This window comes from Coregonus lavaretus (genome assembly GCF_964263955.1).
Source record: "Coregonus lavaretus genome assembly, chromosome: 31".
Classification (NCBI taxonomy): Eukaryota; Metazoa; Chordata; class Actinopteri; order Salmoniformes; family Salmonidae; genus Coregonus; species Coregonus lavaretus.
The window spans coordinates 39,159,980-39,180,687 of NC_140018.1; the positions used below are offsets into that span (position 1 = coordinate 39,159,980).

Below are 20,708 nucleotides of genomic sequence, written 5' to 3' on the forward strand. Positions count from 1 at the left end.
AACCTACCTCCCCCACATCTCTCTCACCTTCCTGCCTTCCTTCCTTCCTCCTCTCTCTCTCCCTCACTTATCCACTCTCCCCACCTCTTTCTCACCCCCCCGCCTCCCCTCTCCATCTCCACCAACAGCAACTGGTGGAGTCCCTGGAGCGCCTCAAGTCCCAGACCAAGGAGCTGAAGGAGGCCCATAGCCAGCGGAAGCTGGCCCTGCAGGAGTTCTCTGAGCTGAGTGAGCGCATGGCAGAGCTGCGCTCCACCAAGCAGCGCCTCTCGCGCCAGCTCCGCGACAAGGAGGAGGAGATGGACGCTGCTGTGCAGAAGGTGGATGCAATGCGCCAGGACATCCGCAAGACCGAGAAGGCTCGCAAGGAGGTGAGATGTAAAAGTTGACTAGCGCGTAGCTCACTAATGCTAACACTTAAAGTGCTAGCATTTAGCTTGCTAACACTTAGCTTAACTTGGTTATAGTTAGCTTTATAACACTTAGCTCGCTAACAGTTGGTTTGCTAACATTTAGCTTGCTAGTACTTAGATTGCTAACGTTTAGCTTGTTCGCCCTTAGCTTTCTAACATTTAGCTTGCTAATGCTTAGCTTGCTAATGCTTAGCTTGCAAACATTTAGCTTGCTAACTCTTAGCTTGGTAACATCAAAGTTGGTGGATAAATTAAGATAGTTCACTCAGGCCTTTTACCATTGAAAAAAATAGTCACGGTTCCTGTCTGTGTAAGTGGGCGTGCCCTCTCTCTTGTGAGCATGCTTTCCCGTGTAAGCTCACGGTTCCTTCATAATCTCTGGCATGCTTACGCGAGAGAAGGAACAGCTGCTTCTGGTCTACCTACTGTCCCCACCTTGCTCGCCCGACCAGAAGAAATTTGCCAGTGAGATGTCTCCTTTCTCTACAGTCTCTGGGGGTCGGGGGCAATAAGCAGACCAGAGCGGCCCTGCCCCGACCTGAAAAAATGAGGGAGTGGAATGTTTCGCTTTCTCTACTGTCTCTGGTAACATTTGTCTTGCTAAGTCTTAGCTTACTAACATTAAGTTTGCTAACACTTAGCATGCTAACAATTGTGGATAAAGTTAGCACACCACAGGCCACATGGGCTGTCAAAGCTGGAGGCGGAGTGGCAATGTGTAAGCAACGTTAAGCTAATTAGCAACGTTTAGCTTTCTGTGGTGAGGGCATAATTGAGTGCATTGCTTGTGGGTTATATGTGTATTATTAACTGTGTGTGTGTGCCTATGTGAGTGTGTCTATGTACAAGAATCCCAGACTCTCAACCTCAACACACACATATACAGGGGGTACCGGTACCCCCTGTATATAGCCTCCCTACTGTTATTTTATTTTACTGCTGCTCTTTAATAATGTTTATTTCTTATTTTTTACTTAACACTTATTTTTCTTAAAACTGCATTGTTGGTTAAGGGCTTATAAGTAAGCATTTCACTGTAAGGTCTACACCTGTTGTATTCGGCGCATGTGGCAAATCAAATTTGAATCGATTTGAGTTTTGGTGCTACAGCTCCTCCTGCCATTCAGAAAGCACAAACCAACTTCTCTCCAGCTGTATCTTTTATCATCAGCTTGTTATCTACTTGTTTATTTCTCCATCTGAATGTCAGTATTCCCTTAAGGGCATCGTCTTTCTAGTGCTGTCTGCATTGGCGACAGAGGAATGCGCTACTTGGTGTGTCCTACAGCTTCCCTTAAGGGCTCTATGCAAACGGAACGATGGAGCTCCGTTTGCGCCGCTCTCTACGTAGTTCTACGTACTTTTGTGCGGCTGAATATTTGGAACGGACCTTGTACAGTGGGGAAAAAAAGTATTTAGTCAGCCACCAATTGTGCAAGTTCTCCCACTTAAAAAGATGAGAGAGGCCTGTAATTTTCATCATAGGTACACGTCAACTATGACAGACAAAATGAGAGAAAAAAATTCTAGAAAATCACATTGTAGGATTTTTTATGAATTTATTTGCAAATGATGATGGAAAATAAGTATTTGGTCAATAACAAAAGTTTCTCAATACTTTGTTATATACCCTTTGTTGGCAATGACACAGGTCAAACGTTTTCTGTAAGTCTTCACAAGGTTTTCACACACTGTTGCTGGTATTTTGGCCCATTCCTCCATGCAGATCTCCTCTAGAGCAGTGATGTTTTGGGGCTGTCGCTGGGCAACACGGACTTTTAACTCCCTCTAAAGATTTTCTATGGGGTTGAGATCTGGAGACTGGCTAGGCCACTCCAGGACCTTGAAATGCTTCTTATGAAGCCACTCCTTCGTTGCCCGGGCGGTGTGTTTGGGATCATTGTCATGCTGAAAGACCCAGCCACGTTTCATCTTCAATGCCCTTGCTGATGGAAGGAGGTTTTCACTCAAAATCTCACGATACATGGTCCCATTCATTCTTTCCTTTACACGGATCAGTCGTCCTGGTCCATTTGCAGAAAAACAGCCCAAAGCATGATGTTTCCACCCCCATGCTTCACAGTAGGTATGGTGTTCTTTGGATGCAACTCAGCATTCTTTGTCCTCCAAACACGACGAGTTGAGTTTTTACCAAAAAGTTCTATTTTGGTTTCAAATGACATTCTCCCAATCCTCTTCTGGATCATCCAAATGCACTCTAGCAAACTTCAGACGGGCCTAGACATGTACTGGCTTAAGCAGGGGGACACGTCTGGCACTGCAGGATTTTAGTCCCTGGTGGCGTAGTGTGTTACTGATGGTAGGCTTTGTTACTTTGGTCCCAGCTCTCTGCAGGTCATTCACTAGGTCCCCCTGTGTGGTTTGGTATTTTTGCTCACCGTTCTTGTGATCATTTTGACCCCACAGGGTGAGATCTTGCGTGGAGCCCCAGATCGATGGAGATTATCAGTGGTCTTGTATGTCTTCCATTTCCTAATAATTGCTCCCACAGTTGATTTCTTCAAACCAAGCTGCTTACCTATTGCAGATTCAGTCTTCCCAGCCTGGTGCAGGTCTACAATTTTGTTTCTGGTGTCCTTTGACAGCTCTTTGGTCTTGGCCATAGTGGAGTTTGGAGTGTGACTGTTTGAGGTTGTGGACAGGTGTCTTTTATACTGATAACAAGTTCAAACAGGTGCCATTAATACAGGTAACGAGTGGAGGACAGAGGAGCCTCTTAAAGAAGAAGTTACAGGTCTGTGAGAGCCAGAAATCTTGCTTGTTTGTAGGTGACCAAATACTTATTTTCCACCATAATTTGCAAATAAATTCATAAAAAATATTACAATGTGATTTTCTGGATTTTTTTCCTCAATTTCTCTGTCATAGTTGACGTGTACCTATGATGAAAATTACAGGCCTCTCTCATCTTTTTAAGTGGGAGAACTTGCACAATTGGTGGCTGACTAAATACTTTTTTCCCCCACTGTACGATGCTCAGTTTGCATAGAGTGTGTAGAGCCCTTTAGGGGTTAGGAAACATAATACATACACTGCCAAAACAAGCCAGGGCTGCATCTCAATAGTCCTAAAATAGCTTCCTCCACCTGCACTGACATTGAAGATCTAGGCAGGTGAAAGCGAATTCCTAGTAGGCTTCCTCGATATTGCTTTCGCCTTGCCCATGTTTTTAGATCAGTGCAGATGGAGAGGAGACAAGGAATGGCACTTTAGATTATTTAGATGCACCCTCAGGCCTTCCCTAGAGATAAGCGCTAACAGGGTCCAGATGGATTTTGGTGACCCCAGCTAAACTGCATGGGGCCAGGGACGGGGTCAATGGTGGCAGGGTGATAGGCCAATTTCTCATCTCCTCACCATCCCCCCCAATACTGTTTATTCATATACACATTACTGGGATGCATAATGCCAATACACACATTTACTCAATACATGCCCATGAATGTTTGTGTGTGGTTCAGAGTGAGAAATTGTATATGTGTGCATAAATATTTCCTGGTAGAAGGATATAAAACTCTGTGTGTGGATGGTGATGTTAAACCTCTGCTTTGTCTCCATGTGTTTGTGTGTTAGTTGGAGGCCCAGTTGGAGGATGCCAAGGCGGAAGTGTCTAAGCAGCATAAGCTGCGCGAGCACAGCGAGGTCTACTCCAAACAGCTGGAGATGGAGCTGGAGACCCTGAAGGTCAGAGATCACACACTCCTTTTCTCTCTTTTCACTGATCTTCCTGTACCCTTTCTCGTTCTCTCCACTCTCCTGTCCCTACCCCTACTAGCACCTCTCCCCTTCTCCTTTTTCACTGCTCTGCCTCTCCCTGCTATGCTTCCCTCCCTTTTCCCCACTTTCCCCTATCCTCATACTCTCTCCACTATCCTCGTACTCTCTCCCCTACTCTATACTTTTCCTTCTCCCATCCCACTTCTCCCCTCTCCTCCCTTCCCCCCCCATGCTAGCTGAGGGGTCTTCCCTCTGGCATGGCTATATATAACAGTGTGTTTGTTGTTGTCTGTTGCTGTTGTCAATGGGTCTAGACCAGTCCTTCTCAAATAGTGGGGCGCGCCCCCCTGGGGGGGCTCGGAGCGATGCCGGGGGGGCGCGTGTGACCCCGGGGAACATGCTTATTTTTGCCGCAGGGAGTAGTGTTTTTTTGCACCGAACAAGAGCACACAGCACAGAGCAGGAGAAATGAAGTGCAGATAACAAACCTTTAAGAGACACCATGGAAACATATCTAACAGGGATGAAAAGAAAGGCGGAGAGAGACGGAGATAATGAGACAAACGTAAGTCTCCCGAAAGCTAAGACGAGGAAATATGACGAAGCGTATGTAGCGCTTGGCTTCACTGTGACTACGGTGGGAGACGAGGAAAGACCGTTATGTTTACTGTGTCTAAAAATGTTGGCAGCGGACAGCATGAAGCCAAATAAATTAAGGCGTTACTTAAAGACATTACACCCCAATCACGCTGATAAGCCGCTTGAGTTTTTTCAGCGAAAACGTGCCGAATATTGCCAACAATCGTCCCGCTTTGTGAATGCTACTTCAGTAAACCAGAGAGCACTGTTAGCATCATATAAGGTGGCGTACCAAATTGCTCAGTGCAACAAAAAAACACACCATAGCAGAGGAGCTGATACTGCCTGCAGCATTAGACAGGTCTCTGTCATGCTGGATGACGCAAGTGCTGCAAAAATAAAAACTATCCCTCTGTCCAATGACACTGTCGCCAGACGTATAAATGACATTGCTAACGATCTTAAAGAACAGCTGGTAGATAAACTCAAAGAGAAACGTTTTGCCTTACAGTTCGATGAAGCAACTGACAGCAACAAAGACTGTTTGTTTATCGCTTATGTACGTTTTGACATGACAAACTCCCTGTGTGAGGATCTACTTTTTTGTAAATATGTCAGAGACAGAGCCACAGCTGAAGAGCTATTCAAAATGATGGACTGCATTCTGACTGAGAATGGGCTAAAGTGGGAGAACTGCATTGGTGTTTGCAGTGATGATGCACAGACCATGGCAGGGATGAGAAAAGGACTTTGGGCACTCATCAAGAAGGCCTCACCTAATGCTGAGTGGACACACTGTGTTATACACAGAGAAGCACTGGCATCAAGGCACCTTTCCTCTGAATTAAGTGAGGTTATGACTGACATTGTAGGTGTAGTCAATTTTATAAAGACCAGACCACTAAAAACAAGAGTCTTCTCTGCTATCTGTGAGGAGATGGGAGCTGACTATCAAGCTGTGCTGTTTCACAGTGAAGCAAGGTGGCTGTCACGAGGAAAAGTCTTGTCCCGAGTTTTTGAGCTCAGAGAGCAGATAAGAATGTTTTCGGAGCAGGAGCACAAGTATGACCTCGCAGAAAAATGTAGTGATGAGAACTTCCTGGCAAAACTGGCCTACCTGAGTGACATATTTGGAAAGCTAAATGAACTAAATCTACAGCTTCAAGGGAAAGATAAACACCTCCCTCAGGTCACAGACAAGATCAGCTCTTTCACTCGAAAGCTTGCAATGTGGGGCAGGCGACTTGATGAAGGAAATACTGATTCATTCGAGAACCTGCATGAATTTGTTGACACTACTGACTATGATGCCACCTCAGTGATTCCATATATTAAGGAGCATATTTCATCACTGATGGGATTCTTTAAAAAGTACTTCCCTGAAAACAGTTCCCAATATGACTGGGTGAGAGATCAATTCAATGCACCAGCTCCAACTGGTTTCAGCTCTGCAGAGGAGGACCAGTTCATTGATATGACATCTGACTCCACATTGAGACTGAGGTTCACATCACAGACACTGAGTGAATTCTGGCTGAGTGTAGAGAGGCATTATCCACTCTTAGGGCAGAGGGCCATGGGCATTCTTCTTCCTTTTGCAACATCTTATATTTGTGAGACTGGCTTCTCTGCTGTTGCTGCACTGAAGACCAAGTACAGGTCCCAGCTAAACATTGAGCAGGAGCTGAGAGTTGCAGTATCATGCTTCAAACCCCACTTCGAAAAGCTGTGCACTGCAAAACGTGCTCATTGTAGCCATTAATCCTGACTTCCTCATTTTTATAAAAAAAAATCAGCACATTGTTTTATTCATTTTTGTTTTATAGGTCAAAGTGGGGGGGGGGCGGCAAACATGTATTCACTTTGTCGTCATGGGGTAATGTGTGTAGATTAAGGACATTTTATTTATTTAGTCAATTTTAGAATAAGGCTGTAATGTAACAAAATGTGGAAAAGGGGAAGGGGTCTGAATACTTTCAGAATGCACTGTATATAGTATATGTGGTATATTGCTCAATTTCATTTTTTTTTTAAACCTGTGTCTTTTAACCAAAATATCAGATGAGACAAATGTTCAGCTGCCCCTTTATGTGTGGGAGTTTACAGTGGTAACGTGCCACTTGAGTCCTGTCAAGTGTGTCTGTGTGTGAGATTTTGAATCTGACTACTGACTGGTAGTAGACTCATCTCTTCGCTAGCAGTTAAAGCAAACTCCAATGAACATTGAAAAACATCAGAGCTTGTGAAAAATAAATACAAATATCTTCTAATCAAATCTCGTTTGATTTGTCACATACACGTGTTTAGCAGATGTTATTGTGGGTGTAGCGGAATGCTTGTGTGCACACAGTGTGCACAGCTCCCCAGCCAGGCAGTGTTGTTGCGCGAGGTGGGATATAGGATTTATATTTCTTTGTGCGATTAGCAGCTATGAAACAAAACAGCTGAAAATCTTTGAAAATCGATTGTAGAGCCCTGCAAATTGACCACCTGCCAACGTGGCTGGTGAAATAGACATTCTTAACCTCCAATACCAAAATCTACCTGCGTTTGGTGGGTGGCGGTTCAATTTTTTATGCCCTGGCTCTGTTTACATTCCTAATTACACCTCCTCACCTTCCGTTCTTCACCACCCTCCCCTCTCCCTTCGGTCCCCCCAACTCCCCTCTCCCCTGTGACGTACTCCTCTTAAAGGTCCAGTGCAATAAAACATGTGTTTTTCCTATGTTTTATATGTATTTCCACACTGTGATTGGAAGAATACTGTGAAATTGTGAAAATGATATGATAATGCCCTTTTAGTTTAAGTGCTGTTTGAAAAGTGGATGGCGTTTTGGCCTGCCTGGTGTCATCACCAGGCATTTCATTAGTTAATAGACTAATAAGAAAGAGAGTTCCAAACCTCTGCCAATAACAGTTCGTTTTCGGTTTTCACCTCCCTACTCAGACCACTCCCAGACATTTCTCTCTCACTTTCTCTCTTTCACGTTTTTTGTTTATTTGCTATTTCTGATTTTAAAAACCATGCTCATTACATCTCTCATGATCGAAAACACAATGCAAACACAATAGAAACAAAACTCTCTCGCTTCCTCCCCCCAGGTGAAGCAGCTGGGCTGCGCGCGCGGCAGCGGAAGCAGCAGCCCAGAGTTGCTTCAGGAGCTGTCCAAGGTGAAGTCGGAGCTGGACAAGAAGGTGCTGTTCTACGAAGAGGAGCTGGTGCGCCGCGAGGCCTCCCACACCAGCGAGCTCAAGGGCCTCCGGAAGGAGCTCCACGACTCGGAGGGTCAGCAGTTCTCCCTTCACAAACAGCTGCTCGTGCTCAAGGACAAGCTGGAGAAAGCCAAGAAAGAGAGGTGGGTTTAGGATAGGGTAGGTTTAGCTAGTACAGGTTTTAATAGGATAGGCTTTGTCAAGAGTGAGAGGTGGGCTAGGCTAGCATCCACTATATGGCTGAAGTAAAAATGGAATAGCTTCCTTTTAATGGAATACTTGAGGTATGATGTCAGGTATGAGTACATTTTCAGATTAGGGGGTGCGTACCTTCTGACAATTGTCCAAACACTTATGTTTCTACATTAAAGTGGCAATCTGTGATTGCTACATACATTCTTGGACTTCTAAATTAGTTATATACACCCATTTGATTCTTGGAGAATATAATGTATAAATGCCTTATGAGCTCAGTTCAACTGTCGTACCCCATCAGAACCCAAAATATAAACTTGTTTTACTCCATTGTTTGTAAACAACGTAATTGTAAACAAACACTATGAATTTGAGAGTGGCTAAATTTCTCCTGCCCCATCCCAAAACGGTTTACCCAAGAGGTGACTGCTTTGTTATTTGTTTGACCTGTAGACTTGTGTACTTGAGATCTCATTCTGTGCGTGTGTGTGCAGGCAAACCGAGATGGACGAGGCAGTGGGCGCTCTGAAGGACAAGTACGAGCGTGAGCGCAGCATGCTGACCGAGGACAACTGCAAACTGACCGCAGAGACCGACCGGGTAAGGACCACACATAGGTACAGAGGTACACATTGTGGGAAAGAGGTGTTGTGAATGGACAATTACCCTGACACTCTGTCTCTCTCTCTCTCTCGCTAACTCTCTCTTCTTCTCCCCCCTCTCTCTACCTCTTTCCCCCTCTCTCCATTCCTGTCACTCTCTTTCGCTCTCTCCGCCCTCTCCATCTCCCGCTTTCTCTCCCCCCTCCCTATCTCCCGCTTTCTCTCCCCCCTCCCTATCTCCCGCTCTCTCTCTCACCCCTCCCTATCTCCCGCTCTCTCTCTCACCCCCTTTCTCTCTCACCCCCTCTGTCTCTCTCTCAGATGTGTACGTTTGTGGACAAGCTGACCGATCAGAACCGTCAGCTGGAGGACGAGCTGCAGGACCTGGCCTCTAAAAAGGAGAGTGTGGCTCACTGGGAGGCCCAAATAGCTGAGATCATCCAGTGGTGAGTGGACAGGCAGCTATACAGGGCCGTGAACTTGTCCAATAGGATAGCAAATGTTCCTTTTCTGTTTTAAAATGCTTTGCCATGGTGTGCCCTAATGAATATAAGACTTAGTAAACCCTGTGTAAGGCCTGTATAGATGCTTCAGAAACCTTTCCTAAGCTGCTGATGTGTCTGTTTGACCCCATAGGGTGAGTGATGAGAAGGACGCCCGCGGCTACCTGCAGGCCTTGGCCTCCAAGATGACAGAGGAGCTGGAGTCACTCCGCAGCTCCAGCCTGGGCTCCAGACCCCTGGTACGATAGATACCAGAGAGAAACTTAGACAAGCTGTGTAGTGTGTAGGCTACACTCCATCTACTCATTTTACCCTGTCATTACTGCTGTGCTGCAGTATCTGCTCACACTAGTAAAAAGTTGAGCGTCCAGTAAGTAAAAACCTACAGTTTTTCCGATGCCCCATTGTAGCTTCCCAGTGAAAGTTTGGCCGGAATGACTCATAGGAGCAGGAGGAGCCTATCTCCTGTTTCTGGAGCGTGAGGCAGCTTAATGTACAAGTACACCCCCTGGACAGAACGGTAATCTATCGCAGGGCCTTCCTTACCCCCAATCTATCTCCTTAATGCTGAGTGCCAAGCAGAGACAAATCGGGTCCTATTTTTATAGTCTTTGGTATCGAACTCCCAACCTTCCAATCTCAGGGTGAACATTCTAAACACAAGGCCACTGAGTTGGCCCCATAGGGCTCTGGTCAAAAGTCGTGCACTATGTATGGAATATGGTGCTTATGGAGTAAGTTTGACTTACTGTAGTAGATGGCCCAAAGGGCTCTGGTCAAAAGTACAGAACTATGTAGGGAATAGGGTGCCATTTGGGATGCAAGCATTGACTTACTGTAGTAGATGGCTCAAGCAATCAAAAAAGAAGGTAAATGGTAAAAAAGCATTGAACTCCTCAATGGTAGAGAAACCATTTGGTTTTAAAACATTTGATTTAGAATCTGGAAAAAATCACCATACATTGTCCCTGGCCCTTAGTCAGACAACTATCCCTTTAGCCCACTTCTTTATTACATACTGATCATTGGACCATAAAACCGTCCCCTCTCCTCTCTTTCGCAAACTTGTGTTGGTGTACTCTGCTGAAGTGTTGAAGTGTGTGTGGAGTGCGTTGTGTGGAGTACGTTGCGTTGAGTGCTCTACTGTTTTAACCTGCCGCCCCCAGCAAGGCTCAGGAGTGGCCTCTCCTCCCCTGAAGCCCTTTCCCTCGGCTGGGGAGGAAATGCTGGTGAGTGCGTCTGTCAATCAAACCCAGCCTCCAATCACTGCGGATGTGACGCTCCACCATAGGCGGGGCAGAGGGCTGCTCTCATGCCGATAGGGTCACTTGTCTGTCACTCATATGGCCCAGTTTCTTCCGATTTGGTGATTTGATTTTTGTGTGAATAATGACCTGGAATAGCCAGCGTGATCTGAATTCTGACATGATATTTCAGGCACGTTTGAAGGGGGGTTGACGTTCCCAGCTAGGAGTATTTAAAAAGACTGCCACTACTTTCAAGCATTCGGAGACCTAGAAAGCCACATTTGAATTCAGAGTGAAAATTATCTGAGGAGTTTGAGGGGGCCATATCTGTTTCAGACGAGACTGATACTGTAAGATGCTTCTCATTGCTTCTAAGAACCCAGAAACACATTTTAGTAGAGGGTGTAAGTAGAAGTTGCCCCTAACATCTGATATAGGGTCACATATTCTTCCATCACCCTAATGGGTAAATTTAGGATTGGGGGTAGGGGTTAATCTGGTCCTGTTTGTGTAGCAGCATAAATATGGGACAATATACAGTGCCTTCAGAAATTATTCATACTCCTTGACTTTTTCCAAATTTTGTTGTGTTACAGCCTGAATTTAAAATGGATTAAATTGAGATGTTTGTCACTGGCCTACACACAATACCCCATAATGTCAAAGTGGAATTATGTTTTTTTTTTTTTTTACAAATTATACTGAACAAAAATATAAACGCGACAATTTCAAAGATTTTACTGAGTTACAGTTCATATAAGGAAACCAGTCAATTGAAATAAATAAATTAGGCCCTAATCTATGGATTTCACATGACTGGGAATACAGATATGCATCTGTTGGTCACAGATACCTTCAATAAATAAATTGTGCTGTACAAAATGTACACACAGTTTAATGTCCTGGACTGTGCTCCATATTGACGTTTGTAGTGTGTGAGTCATTGCGGTCAGTGGTTCACATACAGTATACAGCACTGTATGGATCCTGAAGGTAATATTGAGATTAGCATCCATTCCAGACATATTGCCCCCATCTCTCCCCCCTGTAACATGAGGCTGGCTAGCTATTTCAATCAGAGACAGGCTGGGTTAGAGGATGTGATGCCTCATCATTTCCTGTCCCATCGGGCCGTGATGTCACGCGATCCGCCAGCATCCAAGGAATGTCATCTCCGCTTCCTGAAAAGTCAATTTGACATCGGCAGCAGCTGAATGGCGCTCCCTCATTCACTCAATAAAAGACGTCCATCATGTATGGTGGGGGGGGGTGGAAGTTATGAAATCTCAAATATGATTTTTGCACCTGCTGAATTGTGTTTGAGTTGGGCTGATATGGTTGTGTTTGAGGTTTATTATTGAACAGCTGTTTTCATTGAGGGCATTTTTTTATAATATGATGGATTCTTACGTCTTACACACTCTATTGAATTACATATGGACTATTACATCACAGCTTGATTATAGACAGGAATCCAGTGATTCCTGGAAGACCAGTCACCAGACTTTCCATGGTAGAGAATAATGTGAATACAGGAGCAGATTCTGCACAAAGAGAAAGTGACCTTATTGGCCAGATGCTGAGTCACTCATCTCTGACAGGAATCAGTTGAGTGACTTAGTTAACCCATTTTGGCCCATCAGGGAATCCAAACCACATTCCTGGTGTTGCCAGCGCTGTACTCTTAACCGCACTCCCTACTCAGAGCAAGTTAAATCAACCACACCCAATAATTGACCACTGATTAATGTAATCACATGAATCCCTGCTCCCCACCCTGAATTACAATACATGAATCATGCTCTCGTCCCCAGGACCCCCTGTGGAAGGTGCGTCGCAGCCAGAAGCTGGACATGTCGGCCCGTCTGGAGCTGCAGTCGGCCCTGGATGCCGAGATTCGGGCCAAGCAACTAGTCCAGGAGGAGCTCCGCAAGTTCAAGGCCGCCAACATCTCATTTGAAAGGTCAGCCCCGCCCTGGCGACCCCAACCGTCAATAAGAGAATGTGCTCAACTCTAAATCCTCTTCTGAAATGGCATAGGTTTTGGCTTCCACCATCCTCAGTGCGTGTGTGGTATGTGTGTGTGACGCCCCTGAATGGCAAGGAAGGCACACCCATACAATGTTGCAGCTTTGTTTTGTTACAATATTAGTTAAATTTTTTCAGATACACAATATAAAGCATTCTATTTAGAATATGAAGTTCTTATATATTTTGTTTGAAAAATAATAAGAATTTCAACATACCTTAACCCTGATCCTAACTCCACATACATACACCTACACACAAGCATCCACATTCACCACCCCACACAGTTGGAGACACATGTATCTTCTCAAGGGTCAAACGTGAAAGAGCTAGTGCAAGGTAGCTAGCTAGCTACACGCTGATCTATGTGAAGGTGTAGTTTTATTTTAATTACGTAAGCATGACTGATATGGCTTTCAAATGTGAAAGATGTAAGAGGATGACGCGTTACCCACCTCTCTCTCTCTCTCTCTCTCTCTCTCTCTCTCTCTCTCTCTCTCTCTCTCTCTCTCTCTCTCTCTCAGCAAACTGAAAGATTCCGAGTCCAGGAGCAGAGAGATGGCAGAGCAGCTGGAGAGCATGAAGAAGGACTTGGAGGAGAGCCGCTCCCGCTCTGACAAAGGTTGGCCAACCATGCTCTAACCCTGAACCAAACCTCTGGCCAACCATGTCTTAACCCTAAACTGTCCCTGGCATACAGTGCCTTCGGAAAGTATTCAGACCCCTTGACTTTTTCCACATTTTGTTAGGTTACAGCCTTATTCTAAAATGTATATATATTTTTAAAAAATACTCATCAATCTACACACAATGCCCCGTAATGACAAAGCAAAAACTGGTTTTTAGAAATATGACATTTACATAAGTATTCAGACCCTTTACTCAGGACTTTGTTGAAGCACCTTTGGCAGCGATTACAGCCTCGACTCTTCTTGGGTATGACGCTACAAGCTTGGCACACCTGTATTTGGGAAGTTTCTCCCATTCTTCTCTGCAGATCCTCTCAAGCGCTGTCAGGTTGGATGGGGAGCGTTGCTGCACAGCTATTTTCAGATCTCTCCAGAGATGTTCGATCAGGTTTAAGTCCGGGCTCTGGCTGGGCCACTCCTGCTGTGTCTTGGCTGTGTGCTTAGGATTGTTGTCCTGTTGGAAGGTGAACATTCACCCTAGTCTTAGGTCCTGAGAGCTCTGGAGCAGGTTTTCATCAAGGATCTCTCTACTTTGCTCCGTTCATCTTTGCCTCGATCTTGACTAGTCTCCCAGTCCGTGCCGCTGAAAAACATCCCCACAGCATGATTCTGCCATCACCATGCTTCACCGTAGAGATGGTGCCAGGTTTCCTCCAAACGTGACGCTTGGCATTCAGGCCAAATAATTAAATATTGGTTTCATCAGACCAGAGAATCTTGTTTCTCATGGTCTGAGAGTCTTTAGGTGCCTTTTGGCAAACTCCAAGTGGGCTGTCATGTGCCTTTTACTGAAGAGTGGCTTCCGTCTGGCCACTCTACCATAAAGTCCTGATTGGTTGAGTGCTGCAGAGATGGTTGTCCTTCTGGAAGGTTCTCCCATCTTCACAGAGGAACTCTAGAGCTCTGTCAGAGTGACCATCGGGTTCTTGGTCACCTTCCTGACCAACGCCCTTCTCCCCCGATTGCTCAGTTTGGCCAGGCGGCCAGCTCTAGGAAGAGTCTTGGTGGTTCCAAACGTATTCCATTTAAGAATGATGGAGGCCACTGTGTTCTTGGGGACCTTCAATGCTGCAGAAATGTTTTGGTACCCTTCCCCAGATCTGTGCCTCGACACAATCCTGTCTCGGCACTCTACGGACAATTCCTTCGACCTCATGGCTTGGTTTTTGCTCTGACATGCACTGTCAACTGTGGGACCTTAAATAGACAGGTGTTTGCCTTTCCTAATCATGTCCAATCAATTGAATTGACCACAGGTGGACTCCAATCAAGTTGTAGAAACATCTCAAGGATGATCAATGGAAACAGGATGCACCTGAGCTCAATTTAGAGTCCCATAGCAAAGGGTCTGAATACTTATGTAAATAAGGTAATTCTTTTTTTTCCAGTTTTTTTAAATTAGCAGCAACAACAACAACAAAGTTTCGCTTTGTCATTATGGGGTATTGTATGTAGATTGCTGAGGATGTTTATTTATTTAATACATTTTAGAGTAAGGCTATAACTTAACAAAATGTGTAAAAAGTCAAGGGGTCTGAAATCTTTCCGAAGGCACTGTGTGTCTACAAAAATTCATTGCCATCAAAAAGTATTCATACCCCTTGACTTATTCCATATTTTGTTGTGTTACAGCCTGAATTCAAAATGTATTAAATATATTTTTTTCTCACCCATCTACACACAATACCCCATAATGAAAAAGTGAAAACATGTTTGAATTTTTTTTTGCAAATGTATTGAAAATGAAATGCAGAAATATCTAATTTACATAAATATTCACACCCCTGAGTCAATACTTTGTAGATGCGCCTTTGGCAGCAATTACAGCTGTGAGTCTTTCTGGGTAAGTCTCTCAAAGCTTTCCACACCTGGATTGTGCAACATTTGACCATTATACTTTTCAAAATTCTTCAAGGTCTGTCACATTGGTTGTTGATCATTGCTAGACAACCATTTTCAGGTCTTACATAGATTTTCAAGAAGATTTAAGTCAAAACTGTAACTTGGCTACTCAGGAACATTCACAGTCTTCTTGGTAAGCAACTCCAGTGTAGAGTTGTCCTTGTGTTTTATGTTATTGTCCTGCTGAAAGGTGAATTAATCTCCCAGTGTCTGGTGGAAAGCAAACTGAACCAGGTTTTCCTTGAGGATTTTGCCTGTGCTTAGCTCCATTCCATTAATTGTTTTATCTTGAAAAACTCCCCAGTCCTTAACGATTACAAGCATACCCATAACATAATGCAGCCACCACTATGCTTGATCTATATGGAGAGTGGTACTCAGTAATGTGTTGTATTGGATTTGCTACATACATTTGGTATTCAGGACAAAAAGTGAATTACTTTGCCACATTTTTTGCAGTATTACTTTAGGAATGCATGTTTTGGAATAATTGTATTATGTACATGCTTCCTTCGTTTCACTCTGTCAATTAGGTTAGTATTGTGGATTAACAACAATGTTGTTGATCCATCCTCATTTTTTTCCTATCACAGCCATTAATCTCTGTAACTGTTTTAAGCAAATGTCTGCTCATGAATTTATTTAGGCGTGCCATAACAAAAGGGTTATTGTGTGTAGGCCAGTGAATTTTTTTTTCTAAATTTAATAGATTTTAAATTCAGGCTGTAAAACAGCAAATTGTGGAAAAAGTCAAGGGGTGTGAATACATTCTGAAGGCACTGTAGGTTGTTAAATTCTCTTAATCTGGATTAATATAACCAGTATTTAGTATACTATACCTCATACAAATGTATGATTGTAGTTGGTCTTAAAGTTTTAGAATAATGTTTGTTTGGTTTTATTTGCTCATTGGGGATACACATGCATCCATAACTTCTAAGGATTACCTCTCAGATAGAAACAGAACATTACATTTCTTTCTCTAGTAATGTCAGTTACTTGTTTCTCTTCAACTGTGCAAATATGAACAGTATTCCTCTCTAGAATCGTGTAAATGCAGGCTATGAACATAAAAGCTGACTGTCCTTCTCTTCTAAACACAGGGATGAAACTGCCTGATTTCCAGGACTCCATTTTCGAGTACTTCAATACCTCTCCCCTGGCCCACGACCTGACGTTCAGAGTGAGTGTCTCTCTGCATGTCTCTCTCTCCCCGTCACATCAGTAACAAACCTTAACAGCCACTGTCTCACCGCCTCTGTGTGTATCAGTGGTGGCAGGCCGGTGGGAGTTGATAAAGATATTTCAAAGGGTGGGGGACTTGGCACACCAACATAAACAGACACGCACAGAGACAGACAGACTGGCTGGCGCTGTTGTCACACTCACATTGTCAAACAGTGATGAACACGCACACACACATTTACGCACACACACTAAAATCCTTAGATGCAGAGATTGAGACACACACACACAGTTCAAATGTGAGAGTGCCAAGCTCTGGAGTTCATATCGCCAGGCCCTCTGATGTGCTCAATCACCTCATCACCCCAAAGAACTTCAAAGGCGTGGAGGGGGTAAGCGAGCAGTATCATACTTCCTGACCCTCTCCCCACGGAATAAATCTGTGTTATGTTACCCATCAGCATATGGTAACCCGATGCAGCCACCACAGTTTGGACCGGATCCGCAGCTAATGGGCCAAAGTTATGAAAAGGGCTTAAGGCCACAAAGGGAGGAACTGCAACGGAGAGAGTAGAGGTACAAGAAAGCTGGCCGTGACCTGAACTTAATGAGAGAGAAGCTAGTTTGGTCTGTCAGCTTCTAACTGCTTCCCCTCACTTTCATCACCACAAATGCATGTGGCTTTGCGGTCAAAAGATCGTAGTGCTCAACTCAGCCGTGAACTAAGGTTTTTTTCACCGCCGAGGTTGTAAAAAAAGGGATTAGTCAGCATTGAAGTCACAACAGGTCAGCGTAAAGGCCCCAGAAAACCTGATTAAGTGTTTGTTCAGAGGAAACTTCTTGTGGTGAAGGGGCCATTTTGTCTCTGTTCCTTCAAGTCTCTTAGGGCCATTAATTGAAACAGGATAAACCATCGGCAGTGGTGGTCTAATTATGTTCTCGCAGTAAACCCTGGTAAATTACCTTGTCAACTCTGGCCCCCTTTGTGTTATTTTTTTTGGTGCAAAATAACCCCCCGAAAAACCTCTGCTTTTTATTTTTTTGTCCCTCTCGTTTGTCACCCTTCCAAAAAAGGACTCGGTCTCTTCCTCGTCCGCGTCCTCTCTGCTAGCGTTTTGGGATGATGTAAGTTGGCTGCTCAGAGCTCCTTACCCCTTTTTCTCACAGTTAACCCCTAACCCGAGGGATTGTGCTGCCAGCATACAAAAAGGTTGGGAGGAAAGCATAGAGCTTTCTCCAGGTGTGTGTTGCCCTGTTTTTAGCAATTAGCCGTTAACCATTAGCATACTAATATGGACGAAAGCTTCTTTAGCGTCTTGTCTCAAAAAGCGGTGTGCATGATACACTTATAGTTTGAACTTTTCCTAGTATTTCTATTGTTAATATTGTGAACAGGCTAGCTGCTACACGTTTAGTGGAATAAAATGACTTTGGTTAGCGCAGTTTTTGGCTAATGCTAATTTAGTTAGAAGGATGATAGTTATGCTAAAATTGACCTTTTCATAGCTGGTGGCACTCTCCTCCCCTAGTAAACCTCCCCCTAAACCTGCATAGCATATGTTGGGCGCTAAAATGTTAGCGAGCTGCTCCTCTAGAATGTGCTTCCACATTAGCATCCCCACCATTAGCATTAACCGGCCCACTAACCGCTATTACCGCTAACGTCAGTCATAACTCCTTAGTTGTATAGCCAGTCACCTCACAAAACCTGTTAGCCATTAGCATAATTGTTAGCTGCCTCTACAACTAACGGCGAGTCAAAACGAATTAACCCTACAGCAGCGCACTGAGAATATTAATGAGCAGGACCTTTTCAGTGTCTTTAGTCAATGAATGAGTGGGAGGATATATAACCTGCCCTTAATTTTACTTTAATTAAAAAGTGATTAGCGTCGGATACCTCCATGATTTCTCCTAATCTTGCCAAACTTTTTTTCAAAAGTAAAAACCTTATCTGTGACATTGTTAGGCTATAAGTGTTTGATGTAGACTACATAACGTTTGAGTTGATACAATCCATGGTTAAATTAATGTAAAGAAACATTTAAAAGAAAAAATATGTATACAGTGCATTTGGAAAGTATTCAGACCTTATTCTAAAATTGATTAAATTGTTTTTTTCCATCATCAATCTACACACAATACCCCATAATGGGTATAATAACTCCCCAAATACAGGTGTGCCAAGCTTGTAGCATCATACCCAAGAAGACTCAAGGCTGTAATCGCTGCCAAAGGTGCTTCAACAAAGTACTGAGTAAAGGGCCTGAATACTTATGCAAATGTGATATTTCCGTTTTATATTTTGAATAAATTAGCAAACATTTCTAAAAACCTGTTTTTGCTTTGTCATTATGGGGTATTGTGTGTAGATTGATGAGAAAAAAATAGTATTTCATCAATTTTAGAATAAGGCTGTAAGGTAACAAATTGTGGAAAAGGTTGACGGGTCTGAATACTTTCCGAATGCACTGTATATGGCAAGTACTGTGTGTCATTTAAATGTGTCATCTGTTAACTCATTGACCACGGTTATAATGTGATTATTGTGTATTGTCAGGCCAATATAATAGTTCCTTTTAAAATGTTTACTTGCTTTGCAAGAAGAACGATTTCCCTAATAATCCTGTTTACATGGACACATCTGAAATCAGGCTACTGATGGGACTTTTGATAAATGGAGAAATGCCAATCAAAATAAACGTTCTACCACATTGACCATGTTATTTTTGCGAATACTATTTGACTCTGAGTTGGGACATATAATGTTTGTATGTGTAAACTATTTGTAAGATGCATACTTTCAGTTTTTCCAGACTCACTTCACTCGCGCATAAGAGGGAGGCTTGCGTTATCCGTTGCTGGCTCATGCACAGATCAAATACACAACTGGAACACCGATATAAGCTGTTTACATGTCCTAATAATTTGAAAGATTGCTCAGAAAACCAGGTGTTTTAATCGGTGTATGCTTACTTCGATTATGACTTTATGGCAATTAAGATAAGCAGAGTAAGGCGTTTACATGACAGTTTAATATCGAATTTTGTGTACTGAAGGTTTGTCACAGTATAGTAGACCATCAACATCAAAGTAGGGTATGATGACATGATTTCTGTATAATACAGTATACTGTTGTTATTAGGTTTTAGACAATACAGTGCCTTCAGAAAGTATTCACACCTCTCGATTTTTTTTCAAAATGTTGTTGTGTTACAGCCTGAATTAAAAATGGATTAAATTGAGATTTTGAGTCACTGGCCTACACACAATACCCCATGTCAAAGTGGAATTATGTTTTTAGACATTTTCACACATTAATAAAAAATAGAAAGCCGAAATGACTCGAGTCAATAAGTATTCAACTATGGAACGCCGTTTGGGTCTTTGCGTGTCAAATAAGCTTTTAATTTGACACGTCAAATAATACATTTATATTATAGAATGTTGTGTGTGCTGAATTTGCATGTGCAAGCCAAGCGCTACCACTACGATCAGTAGCACTGTCAAAGCTGTACAAAAAACACACCGACCACCAACGATGTGTTAACAATAGCGCGTTGGTAATAATGCATTATTTGTTCGACCGAATGGGAAAACGTCTGTGTGAGCATTTGAAATAAGATCAGGATCAAACAAGCAGGATCAAAAATGTTTCCAAATATCTTTGATACAGATGTTATTTGCAACTTCTGGGGTAGCTAGCTAGCTTTAGCTTGGTAACGTTACCTAGCTAGCACCAATGCAACTAACGTTAGCCTAAAAACAATGACCAATAGAAACTGCAGTCATTTTCAATATTCTTAGCAATGATTTAGGAATCCATGTGAGTAAGTATTAGCTAGGTAGCCACCTGAACTTGAAATTTAACTTCAGTTCATGAAAATAACTAGCTAGCCAGCTACTTAACCCTGTTGCCCAAAGCTAACGTTATAAGCAGCCAGTAAACTTCATTTGGCTGGTGAGGCTTGACCGGACAGGGTTATGTGTTGTGAAAATAGCCACAATAAGGATTAGCCACAATAGTGGAATTTGTGGTTTACCTTCAAAATAAAAGTACCTCTTTGAAAGTGACGCGGAAGGTTACAATTGGTGAAATCATGCAATATTTAGACTAGATAATGTTAAACAAGGTTGGAATGTGGAGCAATGAAATGGGGTATCAGTCTACTCGGTGACACCCACAGAACACTACTGTGAAGAGTTTATGCAAATATTAGCGTTGTAGCTCTTATCGCGGGACTGTGACTGTGAAATCAAATCACATTTTATTTGCCACATGCGCCAAATACAACTGGTGTAGACCTTACAGTGAAATGCTTACTTACCATAACCAACAACGCAGTTTTAAGAAAATAAAAAGTGTTAAGTAAAAAATAGATTAATAAAAAATTGCAAATAATTAAAGAGCAGC

At 43.2% G+C, this 20,708-nt stretch overlaps 1 protein-coding gene across 2 annotated transcripts in view; it reads left to right on the plus strand.

Moving 5' to 3' along the window:
• The window catches only part of LOC311107015 (serine/threonine-protein kinase MRCK beta-like), a 178,017-nt gene that overhangs the window by 107,933 nt on the left and 49,376 nt on the right, over window positions 1-20,708 (plus strand). For both annotated transcript variants that reach the window (XM_084149466.1, XM_084149467.1), the window contains exons 12-20: window positions 129-371; window positions 4,008-4,118; window positions 7,833-8,086; window positions 8,633-8,738; window positions 9,062-9,186; window positions 9,377-9,482; window positions 12,305-12,453; window positions 13,043-13,140; window positions 16,213-16,292. In XM_084149466.1, the coding sequence (XP_084005592.1) occupies window positions 129-371; window positions 4,008-4,118; window positions 7,833-8,086; window positions 8,633-8,738; window positions 9,062-9,186; window positions 9,377-9,482; window positions 12,305-12,453; window positions 13,043-13,140; window positions 16,213-16,292 (1,272 nt within the window). The remainder of the gene's footprint in view (window positions 1-128; window positions 372-4,007; window positions 4,119-7,832; window positions 8,087-8,632; window positions 8,739-9,061; window positions 9,187-9,376; window positions 9,483-12,304; window positions 12,454-13,042; window positions 13,141-16,212; window positions 16,293-20,708) is intronic.